General features: G+C 61.9%; 1 protein-coding gene across 1 annotated transcript in view; it reads left to right on the top strand.

Moving 5' to 3' along the window:
• JARID2 (jumonji and AT-rich interaction domain containing 2) overlaps positions 1-17,654 on the top strand; it is a 260,643-nt gene that overhangs the window by 240,486 nt on the left and 2,503 nt on the right. The window contains exons 8-18 of the mRNA XM_029943136.1: positions 1,389-1,545; positions 2,622-3,163; positions 5,504-5,596; positions 8,196-8,314; positions 8,406-8,476; positions 9,130-9,244; positions 11,485-11,590; positions 12,679-12,861; positions 13,498-13,628; positions 14,228-14,411; positions 17,330-17,437. Coding sequence (XP_029798996.1) covers positions 1,389-1,545; positions 2,622-3,163; positions 5,504-5,596; positions 8,196-8,314; positions 8,406-8,476; positions 9,130-9,244; positions 11,485-11,590; positions 12,679-12,861; positions 13,498-13,628; positions 14,228-14,411; positions 17,330-17,437 — 1,809 coding nt within the window. The remainder of the gene's footprint in view (positions 1-1,388; positions 1,546-2,621; positions 3,164-5,503; positions 5,597-8,195; positions 8,315-8,405; positions 8,477-9,129; positions 9,245-11,484; positions 11,591-12,678; positions 12,862-13,497; positions 13,629-14,227; positions 14,412-17,329; positions 17,438-17,654) is intronic.

Genomic DNA, 17,654 nt, shown 5'->3' with positions numbered 1-17,654 from the left:
TCTCTGCCCGGGCGCCGCACCTGGGCCCCCTCTGCGCTCTTTCCTGGTGGCCTGTGCTCGGGTCGTCAGGACAGCGGTGCTCCTGGCTTAGGACCCACCCCAGACCCTTCATTCTACCCTGCTCGTCTCTTCAAAGGCCCTGTTTCCACATGCAGCCCCCACGTGAGGCCCTGGGCGCTGGGGCTCGAACACGTGAATATTTGGGTGACACAGGCCAGCCTGGTTTCTCTCTGTCCTCCTCCTTTCTCCTTGCATGTCACTGTCTCCCATGATCAGCGGGGCCTTTTCAGAGACCACAGATCAGGGGACGGGTTGAAGGTTCTCCTGAGGGCCGGGCCCACTGCGGGGTTCCTCTCGGCTCCCCATGTGAGCGTGACCCTGGCAGCTGCAGGGCCGTGGCCCCGGGCAGAGCCCACGTCCAGGCCCCCCGATGTCCTCCTCCCTCCCGCAGAGCTGCTCGGGCCTCCAGGATTCTCACCCTCTGTCTGGTTTGTGCCGGGTTTGCAGAGAGCGAGTCTCCTTTGGGGACGGCCTTGCAGCCTTCCCTTTCCGCTCCAGACCTGCGAAACGGGGCATGCTCCTGCCTCCGTGTCGGCGGTCCTGCTTTTGTAAAGCAGGAAAGGAGCTGTTGAACCGCCACTGAAGTGTCAGGGCTTGGAGTCAGACGGGGCAGCCTTCCCCCTCTGATCGCACAGGTGCCTGCATGAAGTGAGGCCCGAGTGAGAATCCTGACTCGAGGCAGAGCAGGCATGAGCGCTTGGTGCCGGCTGCACCCTGCGTGTGCTCCGCGCAGCACTGCGCCCCCCGGGCTGTGGCAAGAGGTCTCAGCACCCCCATCCTGCACGGAGGACCCAGGTCTTCCAGGGGTGGTAGGTGATCAGGTGACGTAATGACAGCCCGCAGCCTTCCGTTCAGAGTAGGTTTTCTGGGCCTTGCCTCCTCCTCTCAGCGCCCGAGGCCTTGGACACGTCCCCACGGTGTGTGTGTCTGCGGTCTTTGCTGCTGTCCCAGGAGTGTGAGCCTTGTTTGTCCCCATCCCTAAAAGGGGTGCTGAGCTGGCCTGTCAGTGTAGCGGCCTTGCACCCTGGGTCTGAGCTTGGCCACAAGGGACTTCATGGTTTTGAAGCCATTTTCCAGTGTCTCCCGGTACAGGTGCTCCTTCTGCAGAGTGACTGTGCCTCGGGGAGCAGGGGTGAGGGGGGCGCTTGGCCACCTCGCAGCCCTGCAGTGGGCCCCACGGCAGCAGGGGAGGAGTCCATGAAGTGAGGGACTTCCCAGCAGCGTGTAAGTTCCCAGGTGCTGCTGGACTATAACGTTCTACGTAGAGCAAAGTACAGAACTTCCAATTGCCTCCTTCCCCGTCAGCCTGTGACCCGAGCCCCCGGCAGGCCGAGGGGACTCCCTTCCCTGTCTGGCACTGGGCCACCAGCCCCACGTCTGCCCATTTTGAGCTGGAGACCAGGAGCGAGGAGTGGTATCTGGGCCACTTGGGCTATCCTGGCCACGGGCACGGCCAGCTTCCTCCCTGGTGTTCCAGACCTCGACGTGAGTCCCAAGCGGAGCTAACGGCAGCGATCCCGCTACCGCGCCCCCTCCCCCGGCCTCTGATGGGCCAGGGATGTGTTTGTGTGCCGTCTCCCCGAGGTGCGCACCTGGTGGCCCCACGATGCCCAGCCCTGCGCACGCTGTGACGCTGTTCCCGGGCGGCTGTCAGAGCCCACAGGGCCTCAGCTTCTCCTCTTATAAATCCACCCACACCTGCCAGAGACTAGACCCTATTTTTACTGGTCTCCCCTAGCATTGTGGTACGTACTGCCCTCCTAATAGCCAGTGGATGGTTCTTCTGGAAGGTTTTGTGTTTCTCCGTTGTCTAGCGGGAGGTTGCCTTTCCAAGCCCCTTAGAGACCGTCCCTCTGTGATTTCAAATCTATCTGACGTTGACGTGCTTTGTACAGTGCTGCGATCTGATCGGGGGTGTAGCGAACAGCCCACCCGACACCCCGAGACAGGTAAGCAGTCTCTCGGTGGGTGTGGCCACGGCTTCTGCCCTCGTACCCTGGAAGTCCAGGGGATTGCAAACGTGCTATCGTGCACGTGCATGTGTGGACAAGATGGGGACCGACGGCACTTGCTCCACATATGGTTTCTGCCATCACAGCTGGTGCGGGGGTTGCCAGGACACGGGTGTCACTGGGCCACACAGCCCAGGCCCGGCCCTGTCTCGGGGGACGGGCCCTGATCCTCACCTGGCTCTGCCTGCCTCTTGGGGTGTTGCGGGGGGGAGTGCCCTGGTACATGCTGCCCCTGCTGGGGTCCCCGGGGGTGCTCCCCCCCCCACACCCACCAGGCTGGCCCTCCTTTCATTCGGGCCTCTGCTTACATGGGGGACCCTCCCCTGACCGTCCGGCTAAGACAGCCGTCCCCAGAGCCCCACAGCCCCTCTGCCTGCTGTATCGATCCCCACGGTGCCCCACAGTGTCCTTGTCCGCCCAGTAGACTAAGCTCCCTGAGGGCTGGGAGTGATTCCGTTCGCTGCTCCAACCCGAGCCCGGGAGCATCCTGGGCACCTCACAGGCGTCCCTGGACTTTGCCAGTTGGACCACCAGGGTCTCGTTCATGAGCCTTTTCACTGACTGTCCTGTGCTTTGTCCCTGTCCCAGGAGGCTGTGAGCTCGACCTGGCCTGCTTTTTCCGGCTGATTAACGAGATGGGCGGCATGCAGCAAGTGACTGACCTCAAAAAATGGAACAAACTAGCAGACATGCTGCGCATCCCCAAAACTGCCCAGGACCGGCTGGCCAAGCTCCAGGAAGCCTACTGCCAGTACCTGCTGTCCTACGACTCCCTGTCGCCGGAGGAGCACCGGCGGCTGGAGAAGGAGGTGCTGATGGAGAAGGAGATCCTGGAGAAGCGGAAGGGGCCCCTGGAGGGCCACACGGAGCACGACTACAACAAGTTCCACCCCCTGCCCCGCTTCGAGCCCAAGAACGGGCTCATCAACGGCGTGGCCCACCGCAACGGCTTCCGCAGCAAGCTCAAAGAGGTGGGCCAGGCCCAGCTCAAGACGGGCCGGCGGCGACTCTTTGCTCAGGAAAAGGAGGCAGCTCGAGAGGAGGAGGAGGAGAAGGGCGTCCTCAGTGACTTCCACAAGTGCATATACAAGGTGGGCCCCCTGTGGGGCTGGGGGGCTGCGGGCAGGACGCAGGCCCGGGACGGCCGTCCCCTCGAGCTGCGACCACCGGTGAGCCCGGTGCTGGCTCCGAGCCCTGGATCTGCTTTGCGTTCGGTGGCATGTGCGCCACGGGCCAGGGACAGGGCAGCTTCGGGGTCTGGTCTGCTCCGAGGGGCGCCCCCAGCCCCTCCAGGCTCCAGGCACTGGCTTCCTTTGCTGCCTCGCCTGGCTGCGGAGCCGCCCGGCGGCCCCTGGCTCTGCCCCGTCCCATCTGGGGACTCGATCTGCACGGGACTCAGCAGAAGCCTGGCAGACGGTTTTCCCCTGACAGGGTCTGCTGTCCTGAGACGTCCCTTCCTCCCTGAGGCTGGCGGCATCCCTGTGAGTCCCCACGTGGCCCCCCTGCACAGCCCCTGCCCGCCAGGCTGAGCAGGACGCCTTGCGGCGGGCAGATCCCCGCTGGGGCCCTCACCAGAAGTCATCGGGACAGCAGATGGTCAGGAGCGAGGTGTCGTCCGTGCAGCCCCTCGCCTGGCAAGCCTGGCGGTTGTCGCTGTGCAGACAGGCCGCTGGGGGTCCGAGTCCTCCCCTGCCCGTGCTGCCCGGGGGCCCTGGCCTGTCCCTGCCTGCGGGGGGTGGGGGGTGGTTGCCATGGACTTCGACACCCGCTCCCCTCCCGGAAGCCAGGGGCCTCTGGGACGCGTCTCTGGGGTCTGGGCCTTATTGTCCTGAGCCCACGGGAAGTCCCCCGTCCTGCTGCCCCCCCGCCACACTCGCTTTTCTCCGGGGCTGGAGTCCTGTGCTCCTTTCTGGAAGAAGACGCCCTGCGTGCCTGGCCAGAACTTTCTTAGTGGGCCCATCAGCCTCCCCATTCTCTCCTGGCGCTGCCCCCGGACTCCCTAGGGGCGGGATCCTTGTACACTTGAGTGTTTTAGGACGAGGGAGAAGGAGGCACATGGGACGCGTCCAGGCGCACGTGCTGGGTGCTCCTTGGATGTTCGTTGAGGCCATTTGTCGAGTCTGGTGACTCTGAATAGCCGACTCCAGAAATGAGGCATTTTCTACTGCCGCTCCGTGTCGTAGGGAGGCAGGTCAGTTCTACAAGAGTGAGGTGAATGTGGAGAGTTTTTCTGGAAACGTGCCCTGTAGTTGGTCACTTCAGGGCTCATCACAGCAGTGCGGCGGCCTGTGGCCGTGGTGGTGGCCATGGGGATGTCGGCAGCAGCCATACGTGCACCAGGGGCCTGGGAAGGGGCTTCTTGAGGCCCGTGACCCTCTGTGGGTGTTGACTGTTGGACGCCAGGTGTCATTTTCTCGAATCACAGGTGCTCTGCTTTTTAGTTGGTGCGAAGTCCCATCCCTCCCGGCCGGTAGGTCCTTCCCTGTCTGGAGAAGTCCAAGGTGCCCAGAAGTGCCTCCTAGCTAGAGCCCCGCACAGCCCCTTCCCTGCAGAGAAGCAGAAGGAGATGCTGCCCCTTCCGTGGCGATCGCTTGCTGGTCCTTCCAGAGGCGAGAAGGGCCCGCGCCCTGTTCTGAACCTGTTCCCTGTATGGGGGGCGGTGCGCGGGCCTGCCTCGTCACGTCTGCCGCTCTGCTTCTGGCTCCCTGCGCTCACGGCCCTCGCTCGCTCACCACGGGCTGGGTTCCACAGGCCAGAGACGTTGTCCGTCCGAGTGCTCTGTCTCCAGCCCCTAGAACTAGGCCTGGTATACAGTAGGTGCTCAGTGAGTACCTCAGCAATCAAGGGGCCGGTGTGCCTGGTCAGGAACACCGCTCTGACGAGCTCTGTCTCTGCAAAGCGGAACCTCCTCCCTGTGGAGGTGAGCACGGAGTCCCCTGTGGGATTCCCGGGCGGAACCCGCGAGCTGGCTTCTGCGGAGCGAGCACGTCGCTGTGGGGATCGCTGGGCAGGGTGCTGGCCGTCCTGAGGCTAGGTCTCCGGCGCACTAGGTGCTCCCCGGGAGGCGTGCGGGCAGTGCGGGGCTTCCGTGGCCAAGAATGAGCAGAGCGTGTCTCCCCCTCCCCCCACCCCCCAGGTCCATGAGGAGAGCTTAACGTGGCGTGTGCTCCCGTGTGTCACGGGTGCGCCCGGCCGAGGCCACCATGTCTGCCAGATCAGGGCAGGGGTCCGTCTGATGCGGGTGCTGCCAGGGTGGTGGGTCCTCCATCCTCTGTGGTCCGCAGTGGGGACCCTCCTGAGAGCGGGTTCTCCTGTGGCCTCTGCCTGCGTCAGCGGGGGACACAACGAGGCCAGGGTCCCATGACAGAGGCGTGGCCTAATGTGGGCTGGGGGCTCTGTTTGGCTTCTTACTCTCTTGTCTTTGTTTCCAGGGAAGGTCTGTTTCTTTAACAACTTTTTATCGAACAGCAAGAAACATCATGAACATGTGTTTCAGCAAGGAGCCCGCCCCGGCTGAAATTGAGGTGAGGGTGCTTCCTGGGGACCCCACCCCCCGCCCCGGGGCTGTCGTGGGTGTCTGTGCTGGGTGCCGGCATGGTGTCCCCAAATCCAAACGCTCAGGGGCAGAAGGGGCAGAGAATGCCGATCCGGGAGGCACGGAGCCGAGTGAGCTCCGGGGTGTCCCCTGCCCGTGGCCGCTCCTCGTGCAGGAGAATGTTCGGAACCCCTTGAAACCACAGTTGCTCATTTTCTCTTTAACAGGATTGGCAGGGCGCTGTCTTTGTGCTTCTCTAGCTGTTCTCGCAGTTCGGGGGAGGCTGGGAAGACGGGAGCACTCCCGTGCCCGTGGGGATTGGGGGCTGGGGTTCTGGGTGAGCCTCCGCTGCAGGACAGGGACGGGACTGGGTCGGTCTGCCTCCTGTGCCCTGTCCTGTGGGGGGAAGGACACCCCGCTTGTGTGGTTGGTCAAGAGCCATGCTGGTGGGCGGGTCTCGGACCATGTCTTCCTGTCGTCAAGCATTTCCGCCTCTTCTAGACACACCCTTGCTCACTGCCAGGAGCCCAGCCTCCCCTCCCCAGGGTGGGACATCAGGACAAGTCCCTGCATGGGCCAGGTCATGCGGGGCCGTGCACGGCAGCTGTCGGAAGCCCAGGACTGGCCCGCAGCCCTGAGTGTCGTCCTCCCCCTCAGGCTATGTGTCCCTGCCATCTGCACAGGCCGCCCCAGCTCTGTGCCCTGGGTGCCACCTGAACACCACACTGTGGTCTGACACCCCCACCCCCACTTTGGACCCATGGAAGCCACACCCCTTCAGCAGCACTGCCTGGGCCTGGTTCTGGGGTACAGTCACGGGAAGGGTTGGGGCCTGCTCGGGCGAACAGGTGGGCTGGAAAGCTAGGCCTTTGCTGCTTAGCGCAGGTCCCCGCGGGGCCTCCAAGGGTGCAGGGCTTCATCCTGTACGGGGCACGAGGCTGATTTTAGTTCCCTGCTCAGGACTTCGTTCTCTCTGGTCTTGCTTTCTCTTAAGCACTTGCATGATATCTGCACAGGAGGCCAAGGTCTGCCAAAACCCAGACGTGGAAGAGTCAGTCTTTCTGGCTTCCAGATCCTCCAAAGAGGGCTGGGCCTTCCTCCTGGCCGCTGGACCACCTGGGGAGGCCCCCGCCCAGCGGTGGGTCCCCTTCTCCCCCACCTGGCCCTCGGTCTGTGCACCTGGTGGCAGGGCCGGGCCTCAGGCCATCCCCCCCCACAGACTGTGTCCCTCTCCATCCAGGAGATGCACTTAAGGCGCTCATACACTTAATGCTGTTGGATTTATTCCTGGGGCTTTCAATCCCCCAACCCCGGCTCTGCTCCCCTTCAGAGAAGTTGTGGAGGCTGTGTGGTGCGGTGGGTAGCGCTCCCTTGAGCCAAACGCCTTGTGACATCCAGCGCTTGTCAGTTAGATCCCTCCCCTCCGCGTGCCCTCCCTGCTGAAGGGGCTTGCCGAGGGGTCAGGGACGAGCTGCTGCTGCCCTTCTGGGATGAGAAGTGACAATGAAAAGGGCCTCCGAGTTGGGGGAAGTGCCTGAGGGAAACTGAGCACCTCCTAGCTGTTGGCAGAACACATTCCACCCCGGCCCCCGCCACCCACGGGCAGGACTCCTTCCAGTCACCTGGGAGGGAGGCTCCTAAAACAGGCGCTGTGACAGCCCCCGGCCTGATGTGATTGGCCTGGTTCACGGCCATGGTGGACATGGCCTTCCTGTGATTCTGTGCAGCCAGGGCTGAGAAGTCAGGACCCCCAGTGACGGGAGGTGACGTTGTGTGTCTGTCAAGATGCGGGACCTGGAGGCTGTGTGTGTTCGTTATGGTCTGAGGATGATGGAGAGATGCCCTCAGCCCCCTCCCTCTCATTGCCCCCCCCCCCCCGCTTTCATATAAATAACTTAAACTCGAAAAAAATTTGTTTTAAGTTTATTTATTTTGAGAGACAGAACATAAGCTGAGGAGAAGCAGAGAGAGAGGGAGAGTGAGAATCCCAAGCCGGCTCCGTGTTGTCAGCACAGAGCACGATGTGGGGCTCAAACCTATAAACTGTGAAACCATGACTTGAGCAGAAATCAAGGGTTGGACGCTGGACTGAGCCACTCACCTTCATGACTCTTAAAATCTGGTACAAATACAACATGACTTAACCTCAGCCATCAGGGTGCAGTTCAGCGGCAGTCAGTGCCTTCACATTGTTAGGCGCCCATCTCCAGCACCCGCCTCTGGAATTTCGCCCTCCCAGATGAATTCTGTCCCCGCTGCTAATTTGCCCAGCCCCTGGCGGCCAGCGCTCTGGTTTTCTCTCTGACTTTGACCGTGGCGCTGAGTGTGTCTGTGTAGGTGGTGTCACACGGCACGGGTCCTTCTGCGTGCAGCTCGGTGCCTTCAGCCTCAGGTCCTCAGGGTTCGCCTGGGTGTCCCCACAGCAGGACGTGGCCACATCTGTGGGCGCCTGTCAGCAGTTCTGTGGGGCCGGGTGTGCTCCCGCTGTCTTACCCTGTGCCCCGTCCGGGGCGCCCTGGGCTGCCCCGCACTCTGCGGCCCGGGCCCGGCGGCCGTGCTGACCGGGCCTCTCCTGTCTGTCCCCGCAGCAAGAGTACTGGAGGCTGGTGGAGGAGAAGGACTGCCACGTGGCCGTGCACTGTGGCAAGGTGGACACCAACACCCACGGCAGCGGATTCCCGGTGGGAAAATCAGAACCGTTTTCAAGGTAACGTTGGGCACCCTGGCCTGCGCTCGGGGGGACTCTGTGGCGTCCCTCCCCGCGGTCTGTGACGCCCCTCCTCTGCCCTCCTCCGCAGGCATGGATGGAACCTCACCGTCCTCCCCAATAACACAGGGTCCATCCTGCGTCACCTCGGTGCTGTGCCTGGTAAGTGACGCGGCCGTGCCTTCCGGGTCCCGGGGCCCCCTGCCTCAGGCTCCACCCCACGTGACCAGAAGGGATCAGAGGCTTATTGGAAGCTTCGGTCTTTAGAGAGGAATCGGATTATTGAAGTCTGTGAAAGCATGGACAGGTGAACCACCAGATGGTAGAATCTAGAAGCGGCGCAGACACTTAGTGGCCACGTTTTCATCTTGAAATTGGTGTCTTCAGAGCTGACATATTGACTCCTCAGGGCTGCTGTAGGCTCAGAAGTGACGGTTTGCAGGTGGCCAGGACAGTCCGGGGGCCTGGGGGCTGTGGTCACTGAAGGCTGGGCCCCTCCACACACTCAGGGCCTCGCCAGATGGGGGTGTGAGCCTGGAGACCTGTGGTTCCCCGATGCCAGTGCTCGTGTGCTGCTTTGTGGGGCGTCTCTGAGCTCCCAGGCTAAACTCCCAGGTTCAGATGTGGTTACAAAACGGTTTAAAAAAAAAGTTTGCCTTCCTGGCTTCCTTTCTGTGCAGCACGGAGGAGGGGCCAGGCACCTTGTCACCGGTGTTGTCTGATTTTGAACCCCGTTTCTCTTTCTTTCGGCTTGGGGAGGAGGCTGGGGTCCTCGGTTGCCGCGCCTCGTAACGCCTTTCTCTCCCCCTCGGCAGGAGTGACAATTCCCTGGCTAAACATTGGCATGGTCTTTTCTACCTCATGCTGGTCTCGAGACCAAAACCACCTTCCCTATATCGACTACTTACACACTGGTGCTGACTGCATTTGGTGAGTGTGCCTGCCCCGGGGGCCCCAGGGGAGGGGCCCAGGAACCAGCGTTCTGGAAAGTTCCACTCGGCCTCGGGAGCTTGCTTGTGTGGGTGGGTCCCGCGCTCCCGGTTCAGCCACAGGATTTCCTCCCTCCCTCGGAAGCGCTGGAGGTGGTTGGGAAGGTTTAGAAGGAGGTTCGGTTTGCTCGAAAGGCTAGCAAGGTTGAGCTTATGGGCTGTTGCTGTCCTTCCTGTCAGCTGCCTGCTTACCCTGGTCTCTTCTAGGACCTTACTTGGTGGTGGTGTTTTCTAGGACGTCATGTCCTGGTAGGGGGGACAGGTGTCCCAGAGGCTGACCAGTAGTGCTCACTGTGTCCCCAGCCTTTCCCTTGCCCAGTGTGGACCGTCCTCTCTCGGGCCTCGTGTGAGGTTATGTTTGGCGTCTCACCAGCCGGGGGGTCTGATCTGCCACTGCCACAGAGCGTAGGTGTCCCTGGTGTGGGAGGGGCCCGGGTTTCTCTCACCTGGGTGCCCACCTGTGACCCTGCCCTGGTGGCCTGGTCCCGGCCACGGCTGGTCCTCTGGCCCCTCCTTGATGGTGGCGGATGGGAATGTACTGCACAGAATCAGGTGGCGCACGTGCGTCCCAGCCTAACCGAGGGGGGTCCTGAGGGGCGGTGAGGCGTTCTCCATTACAGTACTAGCCTCCTCCCTTCCGAGGGGCCTGTCTCTGCCGCGGCCTTGCCATCAGGGCTCCCTGCTCTCGGGCCGCGTTCCTACAGGTGTGCTTAGTGCCGAAGCCTGGTGGGACTGCGGGCCCCCCGTGTGGGTCCCCTGCCGAGGAAGGGGTGCTCCGTGTCCTGCGGGGAGACTGAGGCCGCTGGGCCGTGGAGGCTGTGGGGGCTGGTGGCCTGGGACAGGGCGGGGCATGCAGGAGTGCGGCCTGCTCGCCTGGAGGGCCGTTCCCCACGGATGGGCTGCTGTGACTGCGCCTGGCTTGGGGTGCAGAGGCGCCCGCCCTGCTCGCAGGGGTGAGGGGCGCCTCGCCGCCTTGCCGTGAGTTGGGGGGGAGACGTCGGACTCCATGGGCCTTTGGAAGCCCCTGGAACCCCGCTGGAGGGGGGAAAGAGGAGGCAGGGATGTGACCAGAGGACTTTATGGCGCATAGTTCTTAAAATACTCAACTTAGACCCTGGATTTCAGTCACAGATCAGGAGCAGAGCACGTGGGTGTTAAAATAAGCATTTATAGAGAACGTGACTGTGGCGATCGGTGGCTGAAAGCAGGATTTGGCCTCGAAGGGTAGGGTTTCCTCACAGACCCCCGTGGTGACGGCCAGGCCAGTGGGCCTGTGCAGAGTGGACATTTGGAACCTATTGTGTGGGGGGCAGGTCCCCTGGAGAGGGATCAGTGGTGTCGTTGGCCTGTGACTCTCCATGTTGTGGGAGCGCGTCCCTGGTGGGCCCTCCTGGGACGCTGGTGATGACTACCTGCCTCCCCGTGACACAGTGAGGTTCCAGACTCTTCTGCTGGTTACATTCTGCCTACATCTTCAGCCTTTTCTCCCCATCAGATTCCTTGGGGCTCCTTAGCTCCAGCCAGGAGGGTCTGGGCTGTCCCCTGCCCTGGGGCCCGGCCCCTCTGCCCGAGCAGTTTGCCCGCAGTGGCTCTCATGCTGCTGGCTCTCCTGTGCCCTCCGCCAGGCTGGCTCCTGGCACACGGCTCCCTCTGGGCATGTGTTCCTCTGTCCTCAGGGTCTGCCTGCTCCCCGTCCCACGATTTCACAGCCACTGTGCTGTCCTGACCCTGTGTGTATTTGGAGACCACAGGGGTCCCCTCAGCTGCCTGGGAGACCAGCGCTGTGGTCCTGTCGCATCCTCTGTAGATTTAGGGCACTTGCACGCTGGTTGAGTCTGCATGTGTGTCTGGATCTGATTTCTAGGGGGTTCGGCACCTGGTTTGGGTTTGGAGGCCCTTGGGCTCACACTTAGGTCAGCTGCGTGTCAGGAGCGTGTGTGCCCGCCGTGCCTGCGCTCTGCCGCGTGGGGCGGAGGCCTCAGGGTTGCCCCGGGAAGCGTGGTGCCAGGCCCCGGTCCCCGGGGGATTCCCCCGGGAAGCGGGCTGCCAGTCCCTGGTCCCTGGGGGGTTGTACCTGCTCGTCTCTCAGAGGGAGGGAGGGTTGCAGGAGGGTCCAGCGAGTGCTCCCGGGACAGAGGCCCCGTGTCAAGGCCGTGTCCCACATGTCCCTCCACCACCCAGGTATTGCATTCCTGCTGAGGAGGAGAACAAGCTGGAGGACGTGGTCCACACTCTGCTGCAGGCCAACGGTACCCCAGGGCTGCAGATGCTGGAGAGCAACGTCATGGTAGGTCCTGGCCCTGCCTGGCCAGTCGGGTCAGTGACCCAGGCCACAGCCATGCCATCGAGCCCCTTTCCCTGCTGGCCTGACCCCCCACCCTCAAGGCAAAGGGGACATTGAAAAATGAACTCTCCAGGGATCTGTCCAAGTCAACCTGTCCTCCTTTATGAAAACCACGCCAAAGCGGTGCTGTCCTCGGATGGCATGGGGCTCTGGGCTGACGAGGTGTGTGGGGCCTTGGAGTCTGTTCAGGGCCTGCTTGTTTTGTAACCCCAAGACCCCGAGTTCTGGGAGGCAGGGCCAGGGATTCACCATGGCGGTCTGGTGGTTCTGTTGCGCCTGCCGCCCCTGCCTGCTGGGCACCCTGGGGACTGGGCTGCTGCTCGGGGATGCTCACGTCACAGGAAGTGGCACAAAGGCTTCTGACCCCCGACTTAAGCAAGTCCTGGGCCTGTCGAGCTCCTGGGGGTCTCTAGCCTTGAGCTGTGTCTGGTGCCTGAGCTCAGGTCCTCCAGCCTCTGCTGACCTCTGCCTCGGTGTCCGGTCCCTGTGGGGCGCAGCTCCCTGTGTGTTCAGCCCAGAGGCTGCCCAGCAGCTCCCCCTGGTGGTATCAGTTTGCCCCGTTGCCTGCTGGCAGCGGTGCATGGGGACAGGGCTGTGTCCTCACTGCGGTGGTGCCCCAGTGTGAATATGTTGTCCCTGTTAGGCCGGTGCCCGTGCAGATCATTGTTCTTTTAGAAGTTAGGTGTCTGCCTTTTTTTAATGTTTATTTTTGAGGGAGAGAGAGAGAGCACGTGCAAGTGAGCGTGAGCAAGCAGGGGAGGGGCAGAGAGAGAGGGAGACACAGATTCCGAAGCAGGCTCCAGGCTCTGAGCTGTCAGCACAGATGTGGGGCTCCAACTCACTGACCGTAAGATCATGAGCGGAGCCAGAGTCGCTTAACTGATTGAGCTACCCAGGTGCCCCTTGTGCCTTTATTTTCTAAAAGGAGCAATCTTTACTACTAAAGGCCACCCAACTCCTGGCCAGCACAGAGCGGGGGCTCTGAGCGGAGCGGCAGCCAGGAACGAACCGAGCCCTGCCTGTCTCCCCAGATCTCCCCGGAGGTGCTGTGCAGGGAGGGGATCAAGGTGCACAGGACCGTCCAGCAGAGCGGCCAGTTTGTCGTCTGCTTCCCGGGGTCCTTTGTGTCCAAAGTGTGCTGCGGCTACAGCGTCTCTGAGACCGTGCACTTTGCCACCACCCAGTGGACGAGTATGGGCTTCGAGACGGCCAAGGTAAGGCTGGGCCAGCCCCTGCGTGGGTGCACGTCAGCGCGCGCATCCCTGCGTCCTCGCGCCCAACCCAGTTTCAGAATCCGCGTTTTGAAACCTTTAAGAGAAAGCAGGGGTTTTTTTCTAAAAGGAAAGTTTATATCATTAAAGATTTTGAATTCTGTTATTGACTCACACACCGTGTTGGGAACATAGTACAGAAAGAGTGTAAGGTAAAACTTAAGATGAAAATCTGCACCTTTTTTTTTTTTTTTAAGTTTATTTTGAGAGATTAAGCCGGGCAGGGGAGGGGGGGAGAGAAAGGGGATGGGGGAGAGAATTCCAAGCAGGCTCTGCACTGACGGGGTGGAGCCCGACACGGGGCTCCACCCCACAAACCATGAGGTCAAGACCAGAGCTGAAGTCGGATGCTTACTCAGCTGAGTCACCAGGTGCCCCTGCGCCCATTTTAAAGCTGCCTTTTCCAGCCGCCTGGCCCTGTTCCGGCGGGCGAGAATGCGCCTCAGATTCTCAAGTGCTTGAATCCAAGTGGAATTCAGAGTGTGAATATTCAGCTAGCCCCCCGCCTTCCCAATGAGGGGAAGCGCTGCCCCCCCCCCCAGAAAGACCCGCTTTAAAGGCTGTGACCGCCTCCCGCAGGAAATGAAGCGGCGCCACATAGCCAAGCCGTTCTCCATGGAGAAGTTACTCTACCAGATTGCACAGGCGGAGGCGAAGAAGGAGAATGGCCCCACTCTCAGCACCATCTCCGCCCTTCTGGATGAGCTCAGGTAGCAGGAGGCGGGGCTAGGGGCGGGGGCGGAGCCTCAGAGGGAGGCGGGCCCTGGGCCCTTGGCTGAGGGGTGAGGGGGTGCTGTGGGGGTGAGGGGGCCCGTGGGGCACCGCAGGCCGCCTCTCAGAACCGTGGGCCTGCAGGCTGCTCAGCGAGGTGGTGGAGACGTTGGTGGCTTTTTTTCCTTTTTCTCAACACCCGGTGTTCCGGGTTAGCAAGTGTCGATGGGCGCTTGCAGGGGGTTAGCCGCCTGTGGGAAGGAGTGGGGGGCGGAGGGCTGGCCCCTGTGTGCTGGAGGCACGTGGTCCCCGAGCCACGACCCACAGCCGCCAGGCCCAGCCTGGCCTCCACGTCCAGGTTGGCGCATGGTGCTCCCCACTTAGCCCTCTCCCCAACCCCCACCTCGCCACCCCGCCTTTGCTAGTAGGCTAGGGGGGTCCCCACCAAGTCCGAGGCCCCTCCCCCAGCTCCCGTCCTCGGGCTGGAAGACTCGGCTCTCGTTCACGGCTTCCCCTGCCCCCGTGGCCCGGCCGGGTGTATGCGGAGGCCAGCGTGGCCCTCGCTGCGCCCTGACGCCCGCCCCGGTCTGCCGCCCAGGGACACGGAGCTGCGGCAGCGGCGGCAGCTGTTCGAGGCCGGCCTCCACTCGTCCGCCCGCTACGGCAGCCACGACGGCAACGGCGCCATGGCGGATGGCAAGAAAAAGCCTCGAAAGTGGCTGCAGTTGGAGACATCGGAGAGGAGGTGTCAGGTCTGCCAGCACCTGTGCTACCTGTCCATGGTGAGCTGGGGCCCCGGTGTCCTTGCGGCCGTGCAGGGGCGGGCATCACCCCTGCCCTGCGCCCCCTCTCCCCTGCGCTCCTGCCCGCCCTTACCCCGGCTGCTACCCCGGGGTCCTGGACCCCATACATCCATTGCTGCTTCTGGGGTCTTCTGATCCACTTTCGTCCCAGTTGGTCCCATAATGTCCCTGCTGGTTTCCCCGGCCCGCCGAGCCCTGGGCCTGGTTACCTTCATGCTGTCCCGTGTCTCCCCGGGGCCGTCTGGGCTGGCGTGGGGCTCGGACACCAGGACGGAATGGCTGCCGGGCTGATGCGGCCCTCGCCTTCTGTCAGGGCAGCCGCTAGGCCGCCGTGTGCCTCGGCCCGGCAGTCACGGCCCTCCAGCAAGAGGAGCTTAGAGGGTGTCGTCCTCACAGCCGCCAGGGCACTGATGTCCCACACGCAGTCACAGGGGCGCAGAGCAGCAGGCACATCCCATCCATCTCCTGGCCTCCTGCCGAGGGATCCTGCCTCTCCCCATGTCCCATGCTCCTGGCCAGGTGCTCTTTGGGGGGCAGGGGGACCCCTGGCTGCTCCCCTGGAGTCAGGAGGTTGGGAAATGGGGAGAACCACATCAGTCCGGTGCTTCGGCCAACACCAACTGCAGGGGGCTTGGACAACATGTCCCCTCCCTCCCCTCCCTCCCAGCGCTCGAGGCTGTGAGTCCGAGGCTCCGAGACCCTTCTGTCTGTGGCGAGCCGATGGGCCACCCTTTCCCTGTGTCTCATGTGTGACCCCCATTCCTGTAAGGACACTAGTCATACTTGGACTAGGCCCACCCTGTGACCTCTTTTTACCCCAGCTGCCTTTTCTAGGCCCCGCCTCCAAACACGGCCCCATTCTGAAGTGCTGGGTGTTAGGGCCTCCTGGGGATGAGGGTATAAAGGTGGCCCAACAGCCACACGTCCACACAGATGCTTCCCAACTTTGGACGTTTCCACTTTGCCATTGTCCCAAACTGGTGTGTGTTTAGTGGAGACTGTACCTGAATGTTTACTTTTGAACCGCACCCCGACGCCCAGCAATGCCCTGTGGGGTCCTGTGATGCGCAGCGGCAGTGACCGGGGCCCCCAGCCAGACCTGCCGTCACAAGGCTGACCGGCCGATCCTCTCAGAGCCGTTCGGTCTTCACGTTCGGTACCGTGTTAGAGACGTCACGTGAGGCGCTCAGCAGCACATTGTCACGTGGCCTTTGTGCTGCGTGACTTGGCCCAGGAGGCACGTGTCCAGTGGGCCAGGCCGAGCTGCGCTCTGGGGACTTTGGCTGCCTAACCTAGGAGAGTTAGAGCTCTCAGTGGCCTTGTGGGGACGTAGCCAAGGAAGATGTGCTTTCTTCGCCGTAGTCAGTTTTCCAAGGCGTTTCTAAGGAGAAAGGATCGAGGGACTTTCTCTTAGAGAAAGAAAATCAGAAGCATTTCTGCAGATCTTGAAGCTGTGTTGTGAATGTGGCCCGTAAAAGTCACGAAGTCACGTATGTGTCCCTCTTGTGTAGGAACAGAGTTATTCCCGTGGGAAAGTGTCCGTTAACTTCCCACGACCATGAACAGCCCCGTCACGACCTCCACACGGGCGCTGGCCTGTTTCCGTGGGTTTGTTTGCAGGCTGTCGCTAGGCATTTCCTATCAGCCTGAATGTTGTTCTAAGGAAACCTATATTGGGCGCCTGTGGGGCTCAGTCTGTTAAGTGTCCAATTCTCGATTTAGGCTCAGGTTGTGATCTCACGGTTTCTGAGTTCGAGCCCTGAGTAGGGCTCTGTGCCGACCATGCGGAGCCTGCTGGGGATTCTGGCTCCTCTTTCTCCTCTCTCTGCCCCTCCCCTGCTGAGCTTTCTCTCAAATAAATAAAAAGTAATTAAAAAAAAGTTACTTAGAAAAGAAAGCTTGCATCATCCTGCATTCATAGGTAAAAATTGAGGTTTTATTTTGATTAACAGTTTTTATCGCTTAGATTGCTACTAAGATTGTATTTTTGTTTGTGGTTTCCTAGTTCTGTCTCTCCCTGTCCTTCGCCCGAGTGTCTCTTAAAGGTGATGGGACTCTTTCCCGAAGTGTCACTCCCTTCCTCCCGAGGCCGCTGCGTCAGCTATGTGTTTCCCTCAATCTCTGAAAGGGCCTGGGAACCTCTTACGTCTTCTGTATTAAGGCTGCGTTTTCCCTGATACCACTCTAAATGAGACCCGGACTAGAAGTTCGGGGGAAGGAGGGAGGGCCCCCATGCAAAACCGCTGTCCCTCTGCCCCGCCCCCCTTGTCTGTGGCAGGTCAGGCCCCGCCCCGTGCCGCCTGCACAGGCACCGGGCCCCAGGGTGCCCTTCCCGTTGCCAGCTTTCTCGTGGGCTGGTGGGGTGCGTCGGGCTGCAGGTCACCCAGAGCTGGCGGAGTTTCAGGGCAGGTTTGGACAGGGGCGCTGCACCCCCCAGGGGTGTGTAGGGGACAGCTTCTGGGTTACCAGGGGAGTCGATCGGGCCACTGGAATGTTGGGGTGCGTGCCCCGATCCCTGCCCCATCTGCCCGAGCGGGTGTGTGCATGAGTTTCCAGGAGCGCATTAGCTGGCACCACGGTCTCCTTCAGTGTCCTCCAGCCAGGCATTGGCAAGAACCGGGCCTGGGCAGGGGCAGCGGAGCTGGGGAAGAGGGGAGGATTGGAGCCCCCATCCCCCCATATATAGTTCCGAGATGGTGGCTTGTTCACTTGTCGGCTGGAGGCGCTGCTCTGGGTGGTCAGCTTTGGTTTTTCATCATTTTCAGGTCCCGGATACCCCATAGCCTGGGTGATAGGTCAGGGTCAGGCCTCCCTGAGTTGTCCCTGGGCTGTCCCTGCTCCCTCGGGGGGCCCCCATGGCTTCTGCACCTCAGGAGCGCCCGCCGCTGTTCCCACAGGTCGTGCAGGAGAACGAGAACGTGGTGTTCTGCCTGGAGTGCGCGCTGCGCCACGTGGAGAAGCAGAAGTCCTGCCGCGGCCTGAAGCTCATGTACCGCTACGATGAGGTCAGTGCGCCGGGCCGGGGGCGCTCCGCTCTCGCACAGGGTGAGCGAGCCTCTGGCGTTGCCCCAGGGGCGAGGGCACCCGGCATGGCGCTGGGCCCCGGCCGGACGGTCTCCCTGCGTCTGACTCGACCTGGGGCCCCCCGGGAACTGAAACCGGGGAGCTTTGTTCACTTCCACAAACTTGGTTCCATCCTGGTTTTCTTCTTCCAGTTAACGG

The sequence above is a fragment of the Suricata suricatta genome, chromosome 7, assembly GCF_006229205.1.
Source record: "Suricata suricatta isolate VVHF042 chromosome 7, meerkat_22Aug2017_6uvM2_HiC, whole genome shotgun sequence".
Lineage (NCBI taxonomy): Eukaryota > Metazoa > Chordata > Mammalia > Carnivora > Herpestidae > Suricata > Suricata suricatta.
This window is presented reverse-complemented; position numbering and strand designations above follow the sequence as displayed.